Source organism: Epinephelus moara, chromosome 5, assembly GCF_006386435.1.
Source record: "Epinephelus moara isolate mb chromosome 5, YSFRI_EMoa_1.0, whole genome shotgun sequence".
Taxonomy (NCBI): domain Eukaryota; kingdom Metazoa; phylum Chordata; class Actinopteri; order Perciformes; family Serranidae; genus Epinephelus; species Epinephelus moara.
This window is the reverse complement of record NC_065510.1, coordinates 14,518,829-14,541,682: the sequence shown is the minus strand read 5'-3', so window position 1 is coordinate 14,541,682 and position 22,854 is coordinate 14,518,829. Positions and strand designations below refer to the sequence as shown.

General features: G+C 39.4%; 2 protein-coding genes across 2 annotated transcripts in view; both read left to right on the top strand.

The window, feature by feature from the left end:
• The first annotated feature begins 5,305 nt into the window (after positions 1 to 5,305).
• Positions 5,306 to 7,571, top strand: LOC126390240 (small integral membrane protein 26-like). Its single transcript, XM_050044468.1, has 2 exons — positions 5,306 to 5,534; positions 7,096 to 7,571. Exons 1-2 carry the CDS (start codon positions 5,411 to 5,413, stop codon positions 7,254 to 7,256), a joined length of 285 nt encoding a protein of 94 aa, XP_049900425.1. The 5' UTR covers positions 5,306 to 5,410; the 3' UTR covers positions 7,257 to 7,571.
• A 1,928-nt stretch (positions 7,572 to 9,499) lies between these two features.
• dtd1 (D-aminoacyl-tRNA deacylase 1) overlaps positions 9,500 to 22,854 on the top strand; it is a 21,217-nt gene continuing 7,862 nt past the window's right edge. The window contains exons 1-5 of the mRNA XM_050045038.1: positions 9,500 to 9,666; positions 10,100 to 10,190; positions 12,125 to 12,360; positions 15,290 to 15,387; positions 19,407 to 19,571. Coding sequence (XP_049900995.1) covers positions 9,624 to 9,666; positions 10,100 to 10,190; positions 12,125 to 12,360; positions 15,290 to 15,387; positions 19,407 to 19,562 — 624 coding nt within the window. The 5' untranslated portion in view covers positions 9,500 to 9,623 and the 3' untranslated portion in view covers positions 19,563 to 19,571. The remainder of the gene's footprint in view (positions 9,667 to 10,099; positions 10,191 to 12,124; positions 12,361 to 15,289; positions 15,388 to 19,406; positions 19,572 to 22,854) is intronic.

The window sequence follows — 22,854 nt, the reverse complement described above, 5'->3', positions numbered from 1 at the left end:
AGTTTATGTATTAGCTTTGTCTGACTCATAGCTTCAGTCGACAAGTTCCAACAAAGAAGAAGGGGCCGTTACTCCAGCCCATGGCAGCCACACAGTGTAGAAGGTGCAGGGAAAATAGCCCCGGGCTCATTGAGTGGCAGAGTAAAACACTGGTGTAGAGGCAGTAAAAGTGGCTGAACAATGTGTTGCACTACTGTATCACTAATTACTTTTGTTTGCCTTTATGATTATGAGACTGTTGAAGGTGTGAAGACAAAAAGAGGTGCTTTGTGAGTCATGAACATTAAATCAGTGTGACCTTGACTCTGAACACTCAATAGCACTGGAAAGGAAAAGTGGGAACACTGTCTTTGAGGCATGGACGAAATAAATAGATATAAGAAATAGTAAATAAAAAAATATGGGCAAACTGCATGTCAGGACAAACTGATAGTCAGATCCATTTCTTAAAGCAGGGTGACTTTTGTTATGTTGGAGTTTGATGACTTTGTTTACATGCTTGGAGCTTTACAGCGGCAGTGAGGCCTGACACTGAGCCTCACACAACACTCCCACCAAAACCATGACAGCACTTCATTCTCATTAGAGCTGAGAAAAACACTCTTAAAGGGACAGCTCACCCCAAAAAATTAAAATCACATATTTTTCCTCTTACCTGTAGTGCTGTCTATCAGTCTAGATTGTTTTGGTGTGAGTTGATGAGTGCTGGAGATATCGGCCGTAGAAAAGTCTGCCTTATCTTTAATGTAATGGAACTAGATGGCACTCGGCTTGTGGTGCTCAAAGTGCCAAAAAATAGAAACCATGACCAGAGGGGTGAACCACGAAATGTGATTAGTGGCTTAGTGAGGTATGTTGAGCCTAGAGCCAGAGTTTTCCGTGTCATGAAGGTGGCTCTCCTCTTACCTGGCTAGATCGCCATGGTAACTTTTGCTGCAAAGCTAACCTGGTCAGGACTATTTTCTGTTCTCCGTTCGAACTTGAAATTGGCTAAAAAGTGCCCTTTACTAATCAATTCCTTTATAAAAGAAAGTGTCACTGTATAGTCAGTAGTCAGTCTATGAGTGATACAGGGCACCTGTACTTGTTGAGCCATAAAGTTACATAAATGCCACTGAACAAAGTCGTGCAATTAGCTACAGTAGCACGTACTGTATGTATCAAGTTACTTTTTTCCCCCCACAGGAACCTCTCAATGTATCAGCAGGAAATCTGAGCAAGATTATTGTTTAATTTTATTCACAAGGTTAAAGGAGCTATATGTAAGAAATCTAAAGCAAATAGTCGTAAAATCCTCCTAATATGTCANAGCAGCAGAGAAGCCGGACTTGCTTGAACGGTCCGCTGGAAAACCGAAGATCAAGGACGCGGAGACGCAGCCCTGCCACTGCAGCCGCACATGGGCAAACAAATCAGTCTCCAGCGTGCCGCTGTCCAGCAACACGGACACGACTCGCAGCAGTATTTTGAATTTGAGTGCAGTAACCGTTTTGGCCACATTCTTACATACAGTGCCTTTAATCTCACAGTGAAACAGTTATGCATGTTTCCAACAAGACATCTATAAAACTGCAGGTATTATACATTAATAGTTCGCTATATTTCTGATCAGAATGACATTAAATTGCATGTAAAACTTGGTATAATTCCTTCAAACCATAATGTTACCACTTTGAATTATGTTTTTACACTGCTGTTATATCACTGTGAATAGAACCCTGAAAGAAAGAAAGAAAGAAAGAAAGAAAATGAGTCTATTGATATTTATCACAGATAATATCCAAGGTCAGTATACTCAATTTCACATTAATGTGGTCTCTGTCCTTACAGGACAGTGTCAGTAAACATGCATGCAGTTCTTGAGTATAAAGTTCAAGTCTGCTGCAACAAATTTAAAGTTTAAGAGTGGTAGAATGTGCAGCTGTCGCGTTAGAAATAAACAGTGGTAAAATAAAAATGTGAATTTACACAAATTTTGGCCTAACCTCTTATCCGCATTCCTCTTACTCCTTAATTGACGCAGCAGTGTTCCTTTTTACTCTAATAATTTTTGAATATTCTTCAAAGATGGAAGTAGGTGGCACACAATTGATAACTTTTAAGAGTCAAATGACACAGTGAATGCATCAACTGACTAATTTTGTGGACGCTTGCACAAAGCCTGAAGAAGAAAGCCTGGGTTAAGAGAACAAGTTGATGGCCTGTTATCTCTGACTGAGGCTTTAGGGTTTGACAAGCCAGCTAACACAAAGAAAGTCTGGCTCTGTTGAACTTGCTTCGTGGTACAACCCTCTGGTTACTCAAAATAATCCACAGACCTCGTTGTGAGCAGTTTCATGTAGGAACTATTTCCTTTTCTACTGAACTACCCCCACCAACTGCACCACGTAGAGGGAATCGTACCGCTACTGCTAGCTCAAGTAGCACCACTGAGCTAGCTAACGTTACAGCTCAGCAAGGAGGAAGCCATTAATGTTTACATCTTGTTCTGTGACAAGCCTCTTGTCCATGAATAGATGCACGCTTCCTTCTGTCCGGTGATACAGTTGGCAGGTGTAGTTTGGTGGACAGAAAGTAGTTCCTGTTAAAAACTCGCTCCAACACAAAATTAACGCACTATGTCGGTACAACGCCGCAAATTGACATTTTTCTTCCTTCAACAACAAGAACACATGGTTGGGTTTAGCAAAAAAGACCAGGGTTTGGCTTTATAATCTTACAGGACGTGGACACCGCTCTCGGGGGAAAGTCGGTGTTTGCAGGACCCATCCACCACCGCTCCCACCCGCCCCAGTCGGACTTTCGCTGCCTTAACTTTCGCCCTTGTCCCATCACGTTTCCCCATGACGCCGCCGGGTGCGATTACACTGTAACAACAACTGGCTGTGTATCATGCCGATGTGAAAAGGACGCCTTTTTTTCGTCAGTTTCTGACGCCACAAGTCACTGCCCAAGCACCAGATTTCAACAACTTTGTAATAAGACAACAAGGTCTGTGGATCATCAGGAACCTGGTCATTATTTCTGTCAAAAGACATTGCTGTTGAGTTTTTCAAATGTCTTCTTTTGGCGCGTTTAGTACCACAAGCTGAGTGCCATCTGGTTCAATTACACATGACACATGACACATTTCTCTGTAGACTTTTGTCTTAACTTTATTATCATTATCAGACTTTAAATGTTGATATATGTGATCAAAAGACAATAAACCAGGTCAGAAACAAGAATACTTTACATACGCAGCTTAAACAACATTAAACTAGATCTAGAATCACTGACAGAAACAGTCTTCTAATCCTATGACGGCTGTGATATCTGGGGCAACATGTTGCTTGAACATGTCTGAAACCATCTCGTATGAAACTTATGCAGAATGAATTCTTTAGTGACATGGACGCTTTAAGTAGGACATGTTCAAAATGTCTGTGGATGTGTTAAACACAGTGATAAAATACAAACACTGCGTGATGTGTTTTTCCTTCTCTCTCTGACATTATGTCTGTCACTGATTCATTTGACCTTTGACTCCAAATTAGCAAATAGAGGTCTTGTTTTGATTTTGGCCAGGCTACAAGAGTTAATATGTCACTTAAACACCTCTGGCGTAAAGTAGTAATGAGTCTGCCGTTTAAAAATGCATAGCTCAGGGAGAAATTAATGAGTGGCATTTACAACCCCACACCTAGAGGCTAAACACTCTGGTATGTATCAGTGCTGGTACGTATGGATTTGACCTATATATGATAACTACTGCTGTACAAAATGGTCATAAGTGCTGGAAGTATCAAAAGTCACACATCATTTTTTGATGAATCATCTTCACCCTCTTGTACAGGCAACCAGCCAGCCACAGGTGTGTGCTGTATTAGCAGCTGTGCACCTGAAACATATTTTGGATGAAACATTTTTAGAGAAGACTGTGCGTGACTCACCGTGAGCAGCAGGGCTATAAATCGTCCCACACAAGCTACAGTAGTTTGTCATGTTCCCCAGGTCACACAGACATCTCAAAAATGACCTTTTCCTCAGCTTTTCAAAAAGACAAATCTGATGTTTACCCTATATTTATCTTATTGTCACTATATCCCATGAAATTACCAAAGTCAGCAATAAATTGATCCCACCAACAAGTACTATGTGTGTAGCCAAAGTCTGATATCGTCTCCCTCTGTGCCGTAGAGCGAGCCACACTGCTGCACTGGCTGCTCCATCATTCCCATTAACGCGGGTGCTAGTTTATTTTGAGTCAATCCCACATATCCTGCAGAAACAAATCCTCACCTGAGCATGCATCAAATGTGTTTTAATCTGTAGCTCAAAGTAGTCCCAAGTAAATGTACTATGTGGACACAGAATGTCTGTATCAGGGAACACTACTGTTTTATAAGATGTGCTCTCTTATTGCTCCTACCTGCTGATTTACACTATTTTGCGTCTTGTAAAATTGTACAGTTTTAATGATATATTGTGTGTTGTGTCTGTATGCACCTTTGATGTGTTTGAGAAATGCCAAAGACAAATTTCCACTGATGTGGACAGTGAAGTTATCTATCTATCTATCTGTCTATGTGCTCCCGTTGCCCTGCTGTTTCACAAAATGATGTAATCTTTTTTAAAAATTAAAAGATATTCTCAATATGAATATGTGTTCCACTTTAAAGACAAAGGTATTTAGTAGGAACAAATTGGCTAAGGCTTTGTTGGTATTGCCGGCCTTTTCTAAGTCTTGTGTTGAGAGTGAAGTTTCAAGTTATGTCAAAGTGAAGCTCAACTCAAGTCTGAAGTCTTTAATAAGTAAAAAAAAAAAAAAAAAAAAAAAATGTAATAGAAATAAATAAATGAATGACAAGTCAAAGCAAAAGTCAATTGCAAGTCTGTGGATTCTGACCACAATAAATAAATAAATGAAGATTTGCATTTCAAAGCTGTGGTGGTGGTGATCAGCCTGAGACATCAATTTTTGATAAAAAAAAAAAAAAAAAAAAAAAAGGACATGAAAACCTGCTTTGTTTGTTTGTTCTTATCATGTTCTCAATAAAAACAAAAAACCTTTGTTTTCTCTTTTGTGTTGTCTACACTTCTTTAGTGTAGCATCACTGATTTTGTAGTAATGACACGTGTTTTTAGTTTGGACTGACGGCTTTAATGTTTCTTTTTTTTCTTTTTATAAAAATATCATTTTTAAAAAATATATAAAAAATGTGTCTGTCAAGTTAACACATGACGTGCATCAATTAAAATATATTTCCCCTCCTAATGACAAAAGAAAAAGTCTCAACCGGAAGTTCTTGTAGTATCCGTTGTACTTCCGGGTTAACTGTCATGGCGGCGCCCTGAATGCAGTAGCAGAAGACATCCAAACCTCTGTGAAGGAGACAAACGAGGCTGTTTATTGGAGCAGACTGCAGCCATGAATATAAAAGATGCGCAGAAGTGGAACACCAGAATGGCTGCACTTTACGCTCTCGGTGTCTGGACCATGATCGGGTCTTACGCCCTGTTAAGATACACAGGTCGTCTCGAGCTCACACCAGGTGAGTCAGAGACAACTGGAGCTGGAGCTCAGAGATGTGAAACACACACTGCTGTTTATTCAGTCAGCTAGAAGTCGAAATTCTTTTACTAGATGCTGTAAAAAACAAAACAAATCGTCCTAACTGAGTCGTTTTAATTTGATTTTCCATTTTAGTAGTTCAGGAACTGTGTGAACAGACATCTAATAGTGTTTGTGCAACGTATTTTACGTGGTGATATTAACAAGCCTAAATGATCTTTCTTTTATCTACAGTACACAACCAAATTTGTTTTATTCTCCATTCAAGTGCAAATAGGTTAGCATGTGTAGCACTGACGGTAACTCATATCACACATATAGGTTTAACTGTGTGGCTGCTTACATCTATAAAGCATCATGTGTCCCAGCTGAGATGTGGTGTTATTCCACTAAGGTGCTGTTTGACTGACACTGAAAATGAGTTTCACTTTGTTTTCTGTGGCCTTTTTACTGGGAACTGTGCACTGCTAGATACTTTTGTAAGGCAAGGCAAGTTTATTTATATAACACATTCAGCACCCAGGCAGTTCAAAGTGCTCTACATAAACCATCAAAGCAACAGAAACACACCATAAAAGGACATGTAAAACCAAATAATTAAAGAACTAGAGAACAGAAAATACTAAGACAGGTGTAAAATACAAGAATATAAAAGTTACAGCACAGTGTAAGAAATGACTAGATATTTGATTTAATGAGCAGTTTCCAGGACTTTGTTCCAGATATGTGGTGCATAAAAACTAATTGCCTACATTTCCTATGAGTAATGCACAAACACTGAGTTGTCTGTTTATGTATGAAACATGTAGATTTGCTAGTTACTTTAAAAAAAAAAGGGGGACAAAAAGCCTTTTATCAAAATAAACTACAGGTTAGCAGCTCTTTTCAATGTACAGTTCACTTGTAACGTATTTCAAATATGTTCTTTGGAAGAATATAATAGTACTTATAACGTGGTAATTTATTGATATTATTTTATCATTATTATTATGTGTCTGACAACTTTAAGGTACTTGTTCTTTACGTAAGTTAGAGGTGGGGGGGAAATCGATACAGCATGGTATGGCAATATTTTGCATGGCAATATTGTATCAATACATGGACACCAATTATCGAATTTAAAAAAAAAAAAGTTTAACTATCAATATTGCAAATACAAATAAGCCTTTGGGTTGCCTACTAGAATTATAAAATCAGTTGCCTTTTCAATGCACTGGATACATTATGCTTCAAAAGAAATGATTGAAGTGAGAAGTACTTCCATTTTATGCTACCTTATACTGCTACTTCACTACAGAGGGAAAATATTTTCCTTTTACTGTATTCATCTGATAGTTACTTTACAGATACAGAGGTAAAAGTGCTTCAATAAATTGCCTTTTACTTGTACAGCTGTCAGGTTTGTCAGTCAAGCTAAACATTTTAGTTGTTCAGTAATATTCCAATATCAGTTGTTCACATTCACATTTATTCCCTCAACCCAGTAATCACAGATGTGATATCTAACAACTGTCACTCTTTACTTTCCCTCTTTAACTTAGTAAAAAAAGAAGAGGTACAAGAGTGCGAAGATCCAAACCGGGTCGTCTTCCGATCTGCTCACAGTGAAACCATCATCGTCTACAAGAAAGACTTCGTCCCCTACACCACGAGGATCTACAACTTCTTCCAGTACTTCGGCACTAAACCTGGAGACAAGTAGCTGCATCAGTGCGAAGGATGACGGACACTGAACTTGTCAAGAGCAAGTTTTTATACACTGCACTATGAATTCATGCTTTGTGTGAGGATGCTGTCTTTATTTGTGAAAGAAGTTCCAGCGCAGTGTTCACCCGCCCAGGGCTGAGGGAGCTGCAGCTGTGTTTGGATGCTCATGATCTGTCATCAGATATTGTTTATTATTAATCTGTCATTACTGTCAGCCTTATCCACACCATTGTCCACAATACAAAGATGCCATAACCACTAATGATGTAAAAATAAACTTCATCTCTTCATTGTAGGAGCTGTTCTTAAAGTGTCTGGAGGTTTTGCATTTTTTTCAGATATCGTCATTATCCTGAGTGAAGCCAGAAAGAAAATTAGATGCACCACCACAAAGTGCAGCTTCAAACTGTACAATAGAAATGAATCTGCAAAAAAATCTGAATAAAACTGAACACTTTAAATAGATAGTGTTTATCTCATGGCTGTTGTACGACTTTTTGTTTTTTCTAATCAACCAGTGTAAGCAATATACATTGATGCAGTGCCCGATACCTCGCACAGCATGGTGTGGATTTTACAATGATATGATGTTGCTTCAAGACAACATTTGAGTTTTAACAATGTTCTATTACTTAATTATCAAATAAAGTATATTAAACTATTAAAAATGAAACAACTTATCTATGACTATGAATCTATTTTTTTAGTGTAAAATGACAGACAAGGATGTTCTCAGACCGATTTTGTGGAGAGAATTGAACCATGTGAGGAAGGAGGTAACACAGTGCCATAGAGGGTTAGATTAATTTGTTATATGAATTAAATGACTTTGTTGTCCTTGAAAATACTGGTTGTAAATCAATTGATTCATGTTTTAGGTCAAGGTCAAAGTCAAATTTATTTACATAGCACATTTAAACACAACCAGAGTTGACCAAAGTGTTTCACAAGCATTAAAGAAACTAACAAAATACAGAAACACAAAGCAAACAAACAAAAACAATATGTGGAGTCAAGATGTCAAAGATCAGCTCACATTAAAAGCCAAAGAAAAAAGGTAAAGTCTTGAAAGATTCAGCGGTCTGAGCAGTTCTTATCTGCATGGGTAAACTATTCCAAAGGTTAGGAGCAGCCACAGAAACAGCTCGGTCACTCACCTCTATTTTTTAGTCTAGATCTAGGGACATCCAGCAACATCTGACTGGATGACCTCAAAGCTCTGACAGGAGTGTGGATGCATAAAAGCTCACATGCCATGTGCCATTTAAAACCTTAAAAACAAGCAATAAAATCTTAAAATCAATCCTGAAGCGGACAGGAAGCCAGTGAAGTGAGATCAAGACTGGAGTGATTGTGCTCATGTTTTCTTGTTTTAGTTAAAGTTTTAGAATGTAACTTGCAGTTTTTGTGACAAAAACAATATATAAATATATTTTTAAATATCTTTTTATTAAGGATAAATGGATAACAACAATCTCGAATTGCAAGTGCCATTACCTTTTCTTTTTTTTTGTAAACAGAACACGAACAGTAAATTAGAAATAGTCTCAACATACAAAAAAAAAGGCTTAAATAATGTAAATATTATTAAGTATTTTTCCAAACAAGACAGTACAATGGAAAGTATGTATAGCGCGGTTGTAAGTAGACCCCAAAGTAAGGTTGGTTAAAGAGAAAGAAGGAACGGTAGATAAATAGAATCATAAAAATCAAATACAAAATTGTAAATAAAAAATTATATATCTATTTTTTTTTATAATCAATTTGCTATAAATAAAAATGTAAATGTTATAAATAATATAAATACATAAAGGGGGTATTACTCCAAGGACAGGGTTGTTAGGGAAGTGAAGTAGTTTATCAAATAATTACATTTCAACAAAAACAATATTTTGACAATATTTTTGTTCAAAATGTATTAAATAATATTTAAATAATATTTTAAATTATGAACACACTTGTTTAACAGCATTAGAAATATACTTTTTACAGTTTCACATTTTCATTGTTTTTTATTTCTTTAGTTAAAATCTTAAATGCATGCTGTCCACCCGAGTGGGCATGTGGAAAACTGTGGAAAAAATGCAAGTAAAAAAAATAACTTAATTTTTTTTTAATGCCTAAAGAGGTAAAACACTGAGGTAGTCATAATTCATGCATGAAAGGGTTCAATTAGAGACGCTGAGCCAATGCATGGTCCTAGAATAAACTTTATTTATAAGAGTGACCGGGCCCCGCCTCCACACTGTACCCACTGCTCCTCATACATCCAGAGGGCACGCGCCGCTAGAGGGCGACAACGTGCCGTGACGCTGCAGGACTGGAAGTTGAGAGAGCGCGTGCCCCCAACACAACCAAAACAATGAAAGCTATCATTCAGAGGGTCACCAAGGCGACTGTGACAGGTAAGCGGCTGTTTATAACTGAGAGAAGGTGCTAAGCTGTGACGCCTTTGATAATGTCGTTAAACCGGTGCTAACAGCTTCCGTTTATTACCGTGGTTGTCCGGGGATGTTAGCTAACATAGCTGTGTTAGCATTAGCACTCCCAGGCTCCAGGGAACAGCCAGGCGTGTCTGTCTCTGACCGGAGTCCACACAGACAACTGCCGACTGGGTGTCGGAGCTCGGAGGAAACCAGTAAAGGTTATTTCACCGCACAAATGACGAACGTGTCCTGTGGTTGTTGGTGGCTGTGACAGCTGAGTGACAGCCCTGACTGCTGGCGCCTCTCCTCCACACACAGTGATGTCATTCGGTCTGTCACCTGTCAGTCTGGGCGGCTTGTCGCTGACTGTCCAGAGTAACAGCTCACTCAACCTTCTCCTGTTTCCCTGCAGTGGGAGAGGAGCAGATCAGCTCGATAGGACGAGGACTGTGTGTGCTGCTGGGTATATCTGTGGAGGACACCCAGAAGGATGCTGAGTACATGTGAGTGTTTGTGGGAGGGACCCTCAGTAGCAGAGACAACTCTGACTGGGGCTGAAATCACTGTCTGCAGCAGGGGTGTCAAACTCAGTTTAGTTCAGGGGCCACATACAGCACTGTAATTACACTGTAATTACGACCATGGGAAGTACTGATTGTTATTTCAGAGAGCTGTATTCTGGTCAGAGTGCCTCCAAGGCAGTATTTTACATGACACTGTTTAACTTGCGTCTGTAACCGCTCAGCCTTCACATGTGCATCAACTTTAGGTGTGCAAAGTCATCCAGAGGGCCCGATTGGACCCTTTGGCAGGCTGGTTCTGGCCCCCAGGCTGTATGTTTGACACCCCTGGTCTACAGTGTTAGTTACACACAAAAAATGAAACTGTGCAAAAAAATCTGAAATTTATTCATGTTCATGTATCAAGAAGACTTCAGACTGCTGAGCGCTAAACACTATTCCATTGTTATCACTTAAACAAACCAAACATCCATCCATTTTCATAACTGGTTATCATCTTGAGGGTCACGGGGGGCTGGAGCCTATCCCAGCTGACATTGGGTGAGAGGCGGGGTACACCCTAGACAGGTCACCAGACTATCACAGGGCTGACACATAGAGACAAACAACCATTCACACTCACATTCACACCTACAGACAATTTAGAGCCACCAATTAACCTGCATGTCTTTGGACTGTGGGAGGAAGCCGGAGTACCCAGAGAAAACCCACGCTGACACAGGGGAGAACATGTATGGGTTTTCTCCGGGAGGGAGGGAGACCTTCTGTGCGAAGTTTGCAGCAAACTGAGGGCTTCCTCCTGGGACCGAACCAGAAACCCTCTTGCTGTGAGGGACAGTGCAGTGCGGGTTTTCTCCGGGAGGGAGGGAGGGAGTTTGCAGCAAACTTCGCACAAGGGCTTCCTCCTGCGATTGAACCAGGAACCCCCTTACTGTGAAGCGACAGTGCTAAACACTACACCACCGTGCTGCCCACAAACCAAACAATTGCAGCCTATTATTGACGAAAAACCCAGAGAAAAAGGAAACACAGTTTTGTGAATTTGAATATGTAGCATGGCCTCATGAAGCCAAAACATTATTTTGACAGTAGTGTTTTATATTTTTCACACCAGGTGCAGGAGCCAGAATGTGTATTTAACCCTCGTTGTTTATTATTTGTTTAGGCTGCACACATACTTTCAGTCACTTTCACTCCCAGTACTAATTGGCACAGGTGTGGTTTCACATTATTTTACCTGTTCATTCATTGGCGTGGTGGTTTTATAGACAAAGAGGGTGAGTTTTGGCTGCGATACTTTCTGCTGACCGTAACTGTAATCACATAACGTAATCACATCAGTAATATTTTGTTTCACCTCATTTTGTTTTACTCATCCAGTTGTTTGTTTAATAAATCGTCGTAAAATGCTTCGTTAGACTTCAGCGTGGACTTTATTGAACGAGTCACAGTTAAGAGCCTACTCAACCTCTTAGCGGCTTTTTTCATTGATAGTAGTCGGTACACCAGTGTTAAACTGTTTGTTTGTTTTGTTGTTTATTTTAGGATGCCCATTAGCTGTAGCTTGGCTGCTGCTATTCCTGCTGGGGTCTGGCACATATTCATAACATACACTGCATGACAAAAAAAAAACCAAGACTGTATATACCTGTAGCATGCATTAAAATGGTAAGCAAAGGTGTAAAGTTTACATGATCTTTAGTTAAGGAGATAACTTAAGAAAGACTAAAAAACACAAGCAAAATGTTTTAAAAATGATTCCTGCATAAAGTGCATTACCACTCAATCATATTGTAACTCTTACCAACAATAGAGACAGCAAAATCCTTGCTGTGGTGGATTACATATCTCAGCCAATGCATGGTCACGGTTACAGGCAGGTTGTTTCCTCACTGCTTTTCCTCCTGTGTTTTCAGGGTACGCAAGATCCTGAACCTGCGGCTGTTTGAGGACGAGAACGGGCGAGCATGGAGCAAAAGTGTCATGGAGAGGGACTTTGAGGTGCTGTGTGTGAGCCAGTTCACACTGCAGTGTATACTGAAAGGCAACAAGCCAGACTTCCACTCAGCCATGCCTGCAGAGTTGGCCCAGCCCTTCTACAACAGCATCCTGGAGAACATGAGGAGTACCTACAAGCCAGAGCTCATCAAGGGTGGGTGGACTGATGACTAACCACTGATTTATAGTTCTACCCAGGCATTTATACTAGTGCGATGGTGTGTCTGAAATCTCTGCAGGTACACCTCCAAAATGCTGTTTAGCAAGGGTTCATGCAACTGTGTTGAATTTCTGTGAAATGCAGCAAAGTTTGATTGATCCAACTAACACACAGACAACAGTTGTCTTTTGCTAGACACAAGAAAACCAGGAAAGGTCAGAGATTTCACAATCTTATTTTCCAGGCCTGGAAAAGTCATGAAGTTGGTAAAAATCATTGAAAGTTTTGGAAAACTCACAGAATTTTGTTGCTTGCAATGAAATAAATTGTTATAGTAATCTAGGGATAATCTGCAATGTAATGTAATAAAACAGCGAATTTGTTTTCTTTAAGTTAGCTGACATAACTTGGCTCTAATATGCGTCAATTTGGGGCTGCACAATGTGACGTTTCAGCATTGACATTGTGATGTGTAATAGTTGCCTCGAAGAAAGTGCAGCGTCATTTGATGCTTGATTCAAATGGAAAACTTGCACAGTTCCCATTTTCCATGACTTATACCAGCCAAACCTTCTGCCTTTAGACATTAGGTGTATATGTGACATAGTGTGGCGCTGTTTGTTATGGGAAGCAATACTCTCCTACGTGTGTGTGTGTGTGTGTGTGTGTGTGTGTGTGTAGAAAAGTATCGCAACTAGGCTGGCAAGTGCAGCAGACACAGTGAAGTGCATGCTTTTCCAAAGTGAAAATTTTATTATGGGTCCTTGAAAAGTCAGGGTAAAGTTTTAAAATTTTGTCCATGAAAATGTGTGGGAACCCTGGAGACATGTTTTCCCAACATATACAACATGCTAACATTATTAGCATAAGCCTATTGACATATCACATTGCATAAATTAGCCTAGCGGCTTGCAGACTTATTCCTCTACTCAAATGACGCTGGGAACAACAGTAGCATTTAACGAAGGTCAAACATTTGTTGAGTTTCTGTGATGTTTCTTCAACTAACACACTTTAAACTCACATAAAGCATGGCTTAATAGCAACAACATTAAACAAAAGTACAAAATTTAGCTCCATCATAACTCATAAGATTCACAGAGAAAACAGTTGTCTTGTAAGAGACACGTTTTCTCTACATATACAACATGCTAACATTACTAGCATAAGCATATGGTGTTTCCCATGCATAAATTAGCCTAGCACCTGTCCAGGGTGTACCCTGCCTCTCGCCTGATGTCAGCTGGGATAGGCTCCAGCCCCCCCGCGACCCTCAAGAGGATGAAGCGGTTAGAAGATGAATGAATGAATGAATGAATGAATGAAATTAGCCTAGCAGCTAGCAGACTTTTCCTCTACTCTTTTGAAGTCAGGATGAATCACCCACAAGACTTTTTGTGAGAGGGCTTTATTGTCTTTGCAGTGTATTGTGTATTTTCTGTTAGGGCTGTGCATATTGACCAGTAATCATACCTGGGTAATTTTTTGGCTAAATGGCGATATACGATATATCGCGGTATTTTCTAGTAAGAAATGTTCAGTCGTAAGTCGAAGACACATGTGAGATGACACAAAAACATACTGTGATCAAAATAAAAGGCTAAGACAGGGCCTCATTTCCTGTTTGAAATAAATATCTGCACAATATATCACCAAGTACACGAAAAATTATATTAAATAAATTATATTAATTAAATAAATAGCTTTTTTAAATAAAATAACTCAGATAAAAACAGGCATGTCTGAGAGTGCTCCTTTTTCAACGATAACACACTGATACGAGTAGAGTACAGAATACTCTTAGTGCAATTACAGGTTCCTCTCTTGCTTTATAAGATATCTGTGAAATAAATTTTGTTTCCACTGAGGGAAATAGTTTTCAGCTTACAAAACAAAACAGGAGGTCTGCATAGCCAGGTTGTATAGTTACCATTCTACGGAGGTGTATGTCAGGCTACAGCTTAGGTACAGCGTCAATTCGATGCAGAAGTATAAATCTGGCTTCAGCCATTGTTACTGTTTCCCTCTATTGTCCAGTGGTGTGTTAGAGGAGGGGAGCTAATAATGCACTTAATTCATACTTTTTTAATAATTAAAAGTTATTGAATCATTATTTCAAAACATTTAACGTCAGTCCGAGAGTTGGGAAATAGTGAGAATTTAAAGGGTCATTGTGAAAAGTGTGGAGGTCAGAACAAGAGGCCACTTTCATGAGTCCCAGGAGACTGGAGGACAACGTGCCTGGGATGTTTACAGCTACTTGTTTCCGAGCTCATTAAAACCAAAAGTGTTGAGGGTCACCAATATCAGCACTCTCTTATAAGTTTGGATCTGTGCCCTGTCCCCCTGCTATTTAATTGCCTGTATTCCCATTTCATTGTAAGGTTATAGCTTTGTTGGGGGTGGGAGGTTTGGATTATCGGCGCTGTGACGCCCTGGTGGTGACGGTGGCAGTGAATTGGGTCAGCCCACCGGGGAGCAGGTGCGGAGAACACCTTGTCCCAGCAAGGGAGGCATAAGGCTTCCTAATTAGTCCCCCCCTCCAGAGAGGAAATATGATGATGCAGCGCTTTTCCACCGCGGCCCACGGCTTCTTTGTGCAGATGGAGTCATTAATCTCGCGGACCCAGTGGAAGAAAGGAGAACATTTAAGCTGAAACTTCCTGTCCTCCTACAGCCCCTTCGTCTTTTGTCCCCAATGTCTCAAGGCTTTATCCTACATCCTTATGAAACATCGACTGCCAATGCCAAACAAATTCCTCTTGCGTTTACTGCCTATTAATATCAGGATGGGGTGTCATTTGGGATATACTGGGTTAAACTGTGTGCTGACTGTGGCAATAATGCAAAGAGATGAAACTTGGGTTTATCTTGTGTCTTTGATTTTTAATTTCCAGCGTGTAAAATGTCTTTCTGTTTCTAGACGGGGAGTTTGGAGCCTACATGCAGGTCCACATTCAAAACGACGGACCTGTTACCATTGAACTGGTGTCTCCTACTGGCCCCACAGACCCCAGACAGGTACGTTACTAAAGGCAAAGTAGTCTGACAAAAACATCTTAACTTAATAGGCCCAGAAAAAAGCTAGTAAAGTGCCATTGAATTAAGATTGTTTTGTCTGCAGTACCCAACTTGAATCCATGCATGAACTGTCAGTCCACTCCTCAGTGAGTCATTTTATTTCTCAGTATGAACCACTAGGTGGTGATATTTACTCTTCTGTTGTGTGCTGTAGCTCCTGATTCTCATGTTACTGCACATGTAGAGCAGTTCTGTTTAATGGGACTCATGATTTGACTTAGAAACATCAACTTCCCAAAGACAAAATGTTTGAAATTGTGGTTTATTTTCCGCCATTGACCTCATCTGATTTACTGTCTCTAGGTGTACAACAGATCTGAGCCCAACCACTTTTTGAGATCAATATCATTTTTAATATTTAGTAGTTTACAAAAAATCTGCATACATATAAAATTTAGAGTAAAAATTTCTTAAATTACTTACTTGTAGTGTTATTTATAAATGTAGATTGTTTCAGTGTGAGCTGCTGAGTGAGATATCAGCCGTAGAGACGTCCACCTTCTTTCCTATGTGACAGAACAGCAGTGTGACCATACCCACCTCAAACAATTAACCGATAAAAAAGATTGATAGTTTTATTCAGTCGTTCCAAAATGTTTTGTGTCATGCTCCCCATTGGAAGCCAAAATGTTTCATGAACTAGTTACAACAATAGTTTCATATAGTGCTGGGCAATATACCAATATTATATTAATATTGTGATATGAGGGTAGATATTGGATTGTCATATTGTCTTTTCCTGGTTTTAAAGGCTGCGTTACAGTAAAGTGATGTAATTATCTGAACTTATCAGTGTATTGTAGCTGTTCCATTATTTGCCGTTACCCACTTACTCATTAAAGCCACATTACTGATGGTTATATATCAAAAATTTCACTGTGTAAATAATTTGTGAAAGCACCACAGTATAGTCACAATATGGATATTAAGGTATTTGGTCAAAAATATTGTGATTTTTGATTTTTTTTTCCATAACACCCAGCCCTAGTTTTATTAGTTAATGCTGTGCTAAGTGTGTTAGACAAATCAAAATATCTGCTAATCTGATTTACTCCATATTTTTCTCCTGTAATGTTTCTGCACCCTCAGTTTGGGAAACACTGGATTAATTTATAATGAAGTGTGCTTTTTGCAGTTGTAAATTGAGGGGTAATTTTGCAAGTATGTTCTGTGTGAGTGTATTGTTGATTCTATATCTAATCCACTTCTTTAATATTTATTTATTTTATTTATCTTCACCATTGCTGTCTTTGTACTGCTGGAACAACTGACAAATTTCCCCCCTTAATCCTCTTTTTATCTTAACACATCCTATCTCTTTGATAAAGCACCATGTGTTTATTTTATTTGTTTTTTATTTAACCTTAAATTAATCAGGAAGTTCCTTGAGATTGAAATCTCTCTCAGAGGGAGACCTGGCCAATTTAGCATGCCATTTTAAGGTTACAAAAGTTAAAACATACAGCAATTAAACAGGCAGGGACAACAGATATAATACAGAATCCATTTTAGGAATAGCAGTTGCACTCTTTGGTTAAAGAGGTTTTTTTTTTTTTTGGTCCAAGCTTGGAAGTCTCCCAGAGAGACAAAATCCTGAAGCTGTCTTCTGAAGGTTATTCCACATCCAGGGTGCAAAATAAGAGAAAACTGTTCTACCAAGTTCTGAGCAAATTTATAAACCTCTTTATTATTCCCGCCATTTGAAAGAAGTTCATATATCTGTCCTCCTGAATCAATTCTAGTCACTTCCGTGGAACTTGGCCAGCGTTCTTATGCTTTGGCTCCGGGCCGGCTTTGGCTGCTCTCCCCTTGGTGGGCTTGGCTCAGTAGCCCAAAGGGAGGGATATTAAGCAGTCCTCAGAATTTTAATCTTGTCTGTTTGGGATGTTTTGCTGTGGGGGCCGAGGAGCCAAAGCCAAGGCTGAACATGAGGGATAAAAGGCCAGCCAATAGGCTAAGCTTGGCACGGGGGGGAAATGAAGCAATAGCCAACAGACACTGTTCCTTTCTTTCCATGAATCAGGGATTTAGTCCACTGCAGGGTCAAGCGGCCAGGAAACAATGGTGTTATCCAGAGCAATGAAAATCATCCTGTTTGGATGTTCTCTTTGGGACGCCGGACAACTGGGGTCAGTAGCAGAGGGGTCCTTCTCTGGAGGTGATCTGTTTGTTGAGCTAACTGTTCTGAAGCAGAAATTATGTAACATCTGATCATGTTAGGTCAGGTTAATATCCAGATGGAATTCAGAGTTTTGGGTTTGAATGTAGCTTTTAAAGGGGAACTCTGGTATTTTTCAACCTGAACCCTATTTTCTCATGTTTGTGTGTGTGACTTGTTGTGAGCAAGAGTGCTGCAGCCCACCAGCAGAGAAACAGGCCACCATGTCACCACTCAGGGCAGGTGCGCCCCGTCAATTTACGTCCACTAAAGGTGTTTGTTTTTGCCACTAACAGGCTCAGATTTTCAAGCAAGATATAAATCTGAGTGAGAAGCAAGATATATTAATAGATAGACAGGCTGAGTGGCAGAATTGATCAAGTTTAGATATTTCGCAGTTAGTATATACAGATACAGATATTGCACATGATTGATAATTGATTGTCCATGGTTTCGTATGTGTGAGCAGTGTTGGTTTTATAATTAAATTGTAAATTATATAATTATGATTGTATAAATAGGGTCCAGGTTGAAAAATACCGGAGTTCCCCTTTAACATCGGAGTTTGAAATGTTAATTGCTTTATTGTAAAAGAAGGAGCACACATGTTTGTTCACAGTGTTTTACATCAACAAAGTCAGAAGACCTGGTTTGATACTACAGCATGTTAATGGGTTCAAACGGGAATAACACTGATTTTTTTTGTCGTCTCTGAATAATGTAATGTCTTACGCAATGCTTTGGATTTTTAAGATGACATTTAGTTCATAAATATTTCCCTGGCAGCCATTAAAGTTTCAGCATCTGTGTTTACAGGCCTTTTTCAGATGGCGGGTAGCATAGCGACTTCATCATTACTGTTGTGGTGTTTCATGGACCGTGAAGAATACAATGAGAAAGCGAGCAGGTTTGATCGGAGCAGTGACGACTGAGTGGCACTGGGAAGGGTTATTTTGGAGTGTGTGAGAGGCAGTGCATGCAGTCACAACAAAAGACTCATTGAAGTGATCATATGACGGCTGAGAATAGCTCTAAATGAGGAGAGAATAGAAGTGGTTGTGAGTCCACAAAGACAAAGCACATCTGGAGTGCTGCTTCTGTGGCGCTGATGTGTTTCTCCTCCTTTGTTTAATTAGTTTAACTAATTCTCATGCATGTTGGGACCTTTGGGTGAATACTGAACAAACTGCAAAGGTCATGATCTGCAAGTCATGATGCAGCATGTTCACGGTGTGTGTCTCAACCCACTGGGCCGGCAGCATCCCCAGACTGATAAGGTTTCAGTTACAGTTCAGCCAGAGGGGATGTGCTTTTAATATGCAAGAAGTTTGCTTGTCTTAAAGAAAAACTAAACATACCTTTGAGTCTGAAATATTCCCCCAAAAATATTTGTGATTAAATTAGCTTGTTTGAGCATTTAACACTCAAAAATTCAGCTAATCTCATCCAGCAGGACTGTATGGATGTGATTCACACACAGGTTTGTGGCATCACCCTGTACCAACTGTCCCCGCCCACGTCAAACCAGTAAGAAGAGCTTAGAGGAAAAAAACTACAGACATCTCTTAGGGAAATAAACAAAACAGTTTTAATGAACCCCATTGCTCAAAATAAGAAGCTAATTGAGAAGCTAGTTCGGGATTTTTCCTTTACTCCTTTTATTTTCCAGAGGCACCTAAATGTTGTCAGGAGCTTTTTTGAGGCAGCATTTCCATATTATTCATGGCATGCGTTCTTTGACATGCTCGTACATGATAACGGCACATTAAATTGAAGCTTGGTTGTTTCTTGTGTTCCTCAGCTGTCAAAGCAGGAGAAGCAGCAGCAGAGGAAAGAGAAGACCCGCTCCAAGGGCCCCTCAGAGTCGAGCAGGGAAAAAGGCGCTCTACGTTCCCGACAGGACCCCAACGCCAGTAGTGGAGCCGATGGTGACGTGTCATCAGAGAGGGAGCCCTAGGTCATCAGGGTAAGCCCGATGTCTTCAGCCTAATGTTGTGTTCACACCGAGCACGACTTTAACAATTCGTGGGAGTGATGTAAAGACGTGATTAGACACAAATTCCTGCTGGGTGGCACGATGGACGCAACATGAAATACAAGAATTAAGAGCTGCGAATTAAGTGAGTAGCATGATTTTGTGTCATAAGCTTACTCGGGAGAGTTGAAAAATCTGAACTTAAGCGCCTAATTTGTGCCGCGATAGCCAATCAGCATTAAGATCCTCCATGGACGTATGACGTAGAGTATGTATCGGCGGAAGTTCATTCATCGATTCAGCAATGACACGAGTTATTCGCATGTATGCAGCGAGTCAACACAAATTATTCGCGTGAGTTTGGTGTGAACACAGCGTGAGAGTCTCAGGGCTGCTGTGAAACTGCGCCCACTTAGGACAACAAAATTTTTTTATCTTGGGTGCGTCAGTACACTGTAGACAATCAAGAAAGGTTGGCAGAAAAAATACCTGCGCATGAGTTCAAAACATCCATGTATAAAAAGAAGGGTGCTCAAAGTGTGCTGGTATTTCTTGACGTGCCGTCACTTGTAGCACATGCTCATACACAAACCAGGTGCCTGCAGGTTTTTAAACACCAAAAGTCATGAATTTATTTTTTGTTAAAGCGTGTCATTTGAGGTCTTTAATCATTCATCATGGGTAATCCTCTTTTATTATATATTTAGTTTAATTAATTTTATCTGGTCATATTTAACATCAAATACTAAAGCCCTGAGAGGCAAGGTGAGAAAGATTATTTTGCAGGAATTGTGGGTGAAAACCCACCAAGTTTATTGCCTACGTACCTGATATTATCTCCTACATATGAGATGTTATCTCCTATGTGTGGGATGTTATCTCATTTGTAGGAGATAAGATCATCAAATAACATCCCATACACAGGAGATAATATCTCATACATAGGAAATAATCTCCAAGTAACATCCTGTACTTGGGAGAAAGTATTTTCTTTCTAGGAGATAAAATATGGCTTTGGACAACATTTCCTGCAAAAAACAAAGCAAAATCACCTTGCCTCTCAGGGCTTCCATAGTCGAGTGCCAACGTCACTATTACATAAAAGTGACAACTGCAGTCTCTGTAGTTCAAACCAGGTAACTTCTGACTTGCAGCTGAGGCCAAAATATGTCTTATTAACAGAAGGCTTCAGTATACACAAGGTTTATATGCAGAAAGAAATATTAAATGTGCATATTGTTACCTCTTCTTACGTGATCTGTAATAACACTTCACAATGTCTTAATTACTCTCTGAGGCAGAGCATCAAGCCTAAAACACAATATTGACATGTCATCACTTTTAACAAGGTGTTATTTAACAGTCGTCCATTAACACATCCAGCAGACACAGAACAACATTAGCGTTCATTTAAAGTCCTGTTTGTTGTCAACTCAATTTAAGTCCAATATTCACTCTCCTTTTAACTTCACTTCCGTGACCATCAGCTCCTGAGGGAAATATCTGACTCTGAAGCTGCTAAATGCTTCACAGTGTTCACCAGCTAGCTGCTAATGTGTCTGTGTGCTGTTTGGTGCTGAGCAGGTACTGTGTTTATCAGAGCTTTTTTGTTTTTGCTGAGAACAGCTGCAAGCTGAAACAAGGTTGATGAGAGCGGTGAGACTGAACCAAAACAGTAAAGCTGTGGGCTGTAAAACCAAAATACTAAATTAAAAGATGCTTTAAAGCTCCATAAAGCTGTGGGGAAATGCAGAGTTGGGTGATAATTCTCTGCTGGTTCATCACGATAAGCAAAACCTTTTACACTATACATAGTATTTTTTCCATTATAATTATGAAATTTTTTTTTTACTAATATTAGTGGAGGTTTAATAAAGTGCAAAATATGAGCCAATTCAAAATAGTCAGATCCACGATGATGTCACCTATTGGTTTGTTGATTCCCGTTTAGAAGCCTGGAGTTTGGCATTTTGGCAGTTGAAAACAGGCTTAAAACAAAATGTACTTAATGCAAAAACTGAATATTGAACTCTTAAGATCAGAGGTATCATTTTAGTCCATGGGCCACATACAGCCCAATTTGATCTCAGATGGGCCGGACCAATAAAACCATCACACAGTAGCCTATAAGTACCATCAGCTCCAGTATCAACGCTTTTTTGCGTAAAGAATTACAAGTACATTCTGCAGACGTTCGTTCTTTTACGAAGCAGATGAACAGCCTGAGATGTCTGAAGAAAAATAAGTGCAGTCTCAACAGTGTCTCAGTTTTTCCACATTCACTCAGTCTACTCTTCACTGTCATTACATTTGCATTTATGCACACATTTCCTGATGCAGATTCTTTTGAACTAAAGCTGCTGATTGATGCTATTTTGTGCAGTGTTCAATATCTTTAAACATGGTCACAGTAAGTATTTATTGTTTTATCAGAGAACAGTATTCTGGTCAGGAAAAGCCTCTGAAGCAGAGTTTTACATTAAGTAGACAAGGCATTGTTTAAGTTGCTCCTGAAACCTGGCATCTCTTAGTCTAATCATCTCGTGGGTCAGATTGGACCTTTTGGCGTAACTTTCACAAACTGAAAACACATTGAAATATGGCCGCCACAGCTACGCCTATACACTGTGAATATGTGGTTACGTCATGCATAACATTACTACATTACTTAGTAGGGCTGTACCCAAATATTCGGATATTCGAATATCCGTTTCTATGGGTAGGTATTCGTTATGAAAATTTGGTATTCGATATTGTTTTTTTTTGTTTGTTTTTTTTTGTTTTTTTTTTTATTTATTTTTTAACATTTTTTGGTGCTAAATGTAGTCTTTTTGTTGTTGGTAAATGTAGGTTATCAATAAAAATCAAAACTTTTAAATTGCATTGTTAAAAATGTGAAAATATAGTATACCAACGGAGCTTGTGCACGGCACGCTTGAGTGCATCCGTCTGAGGCTGTGGATCAATGCCAAGTTTTACCACTCACTATTCCCTCTAACTTGTAGCTGTTTTTTCATTATCTTTTGAATTTAATATGAATTATACAACAGTTAGTTCCGGCCCTGCAATCTGATTGGTCGAGAGACAGTAAAACCGTGACGATATTGAAGTACAACATCACGGTTATTTCACTGTGTATGTATCACTCTGCCTCACAGCTGATTGCAATCAACAATCAAATCAAAACTGACGGTTAGTGTCAGTTAGGTCAGCAGTTGCGTTGTAGGCTAATTAATTCATCCACTGTCAAACAGCCAAAAATATGGATTTATTT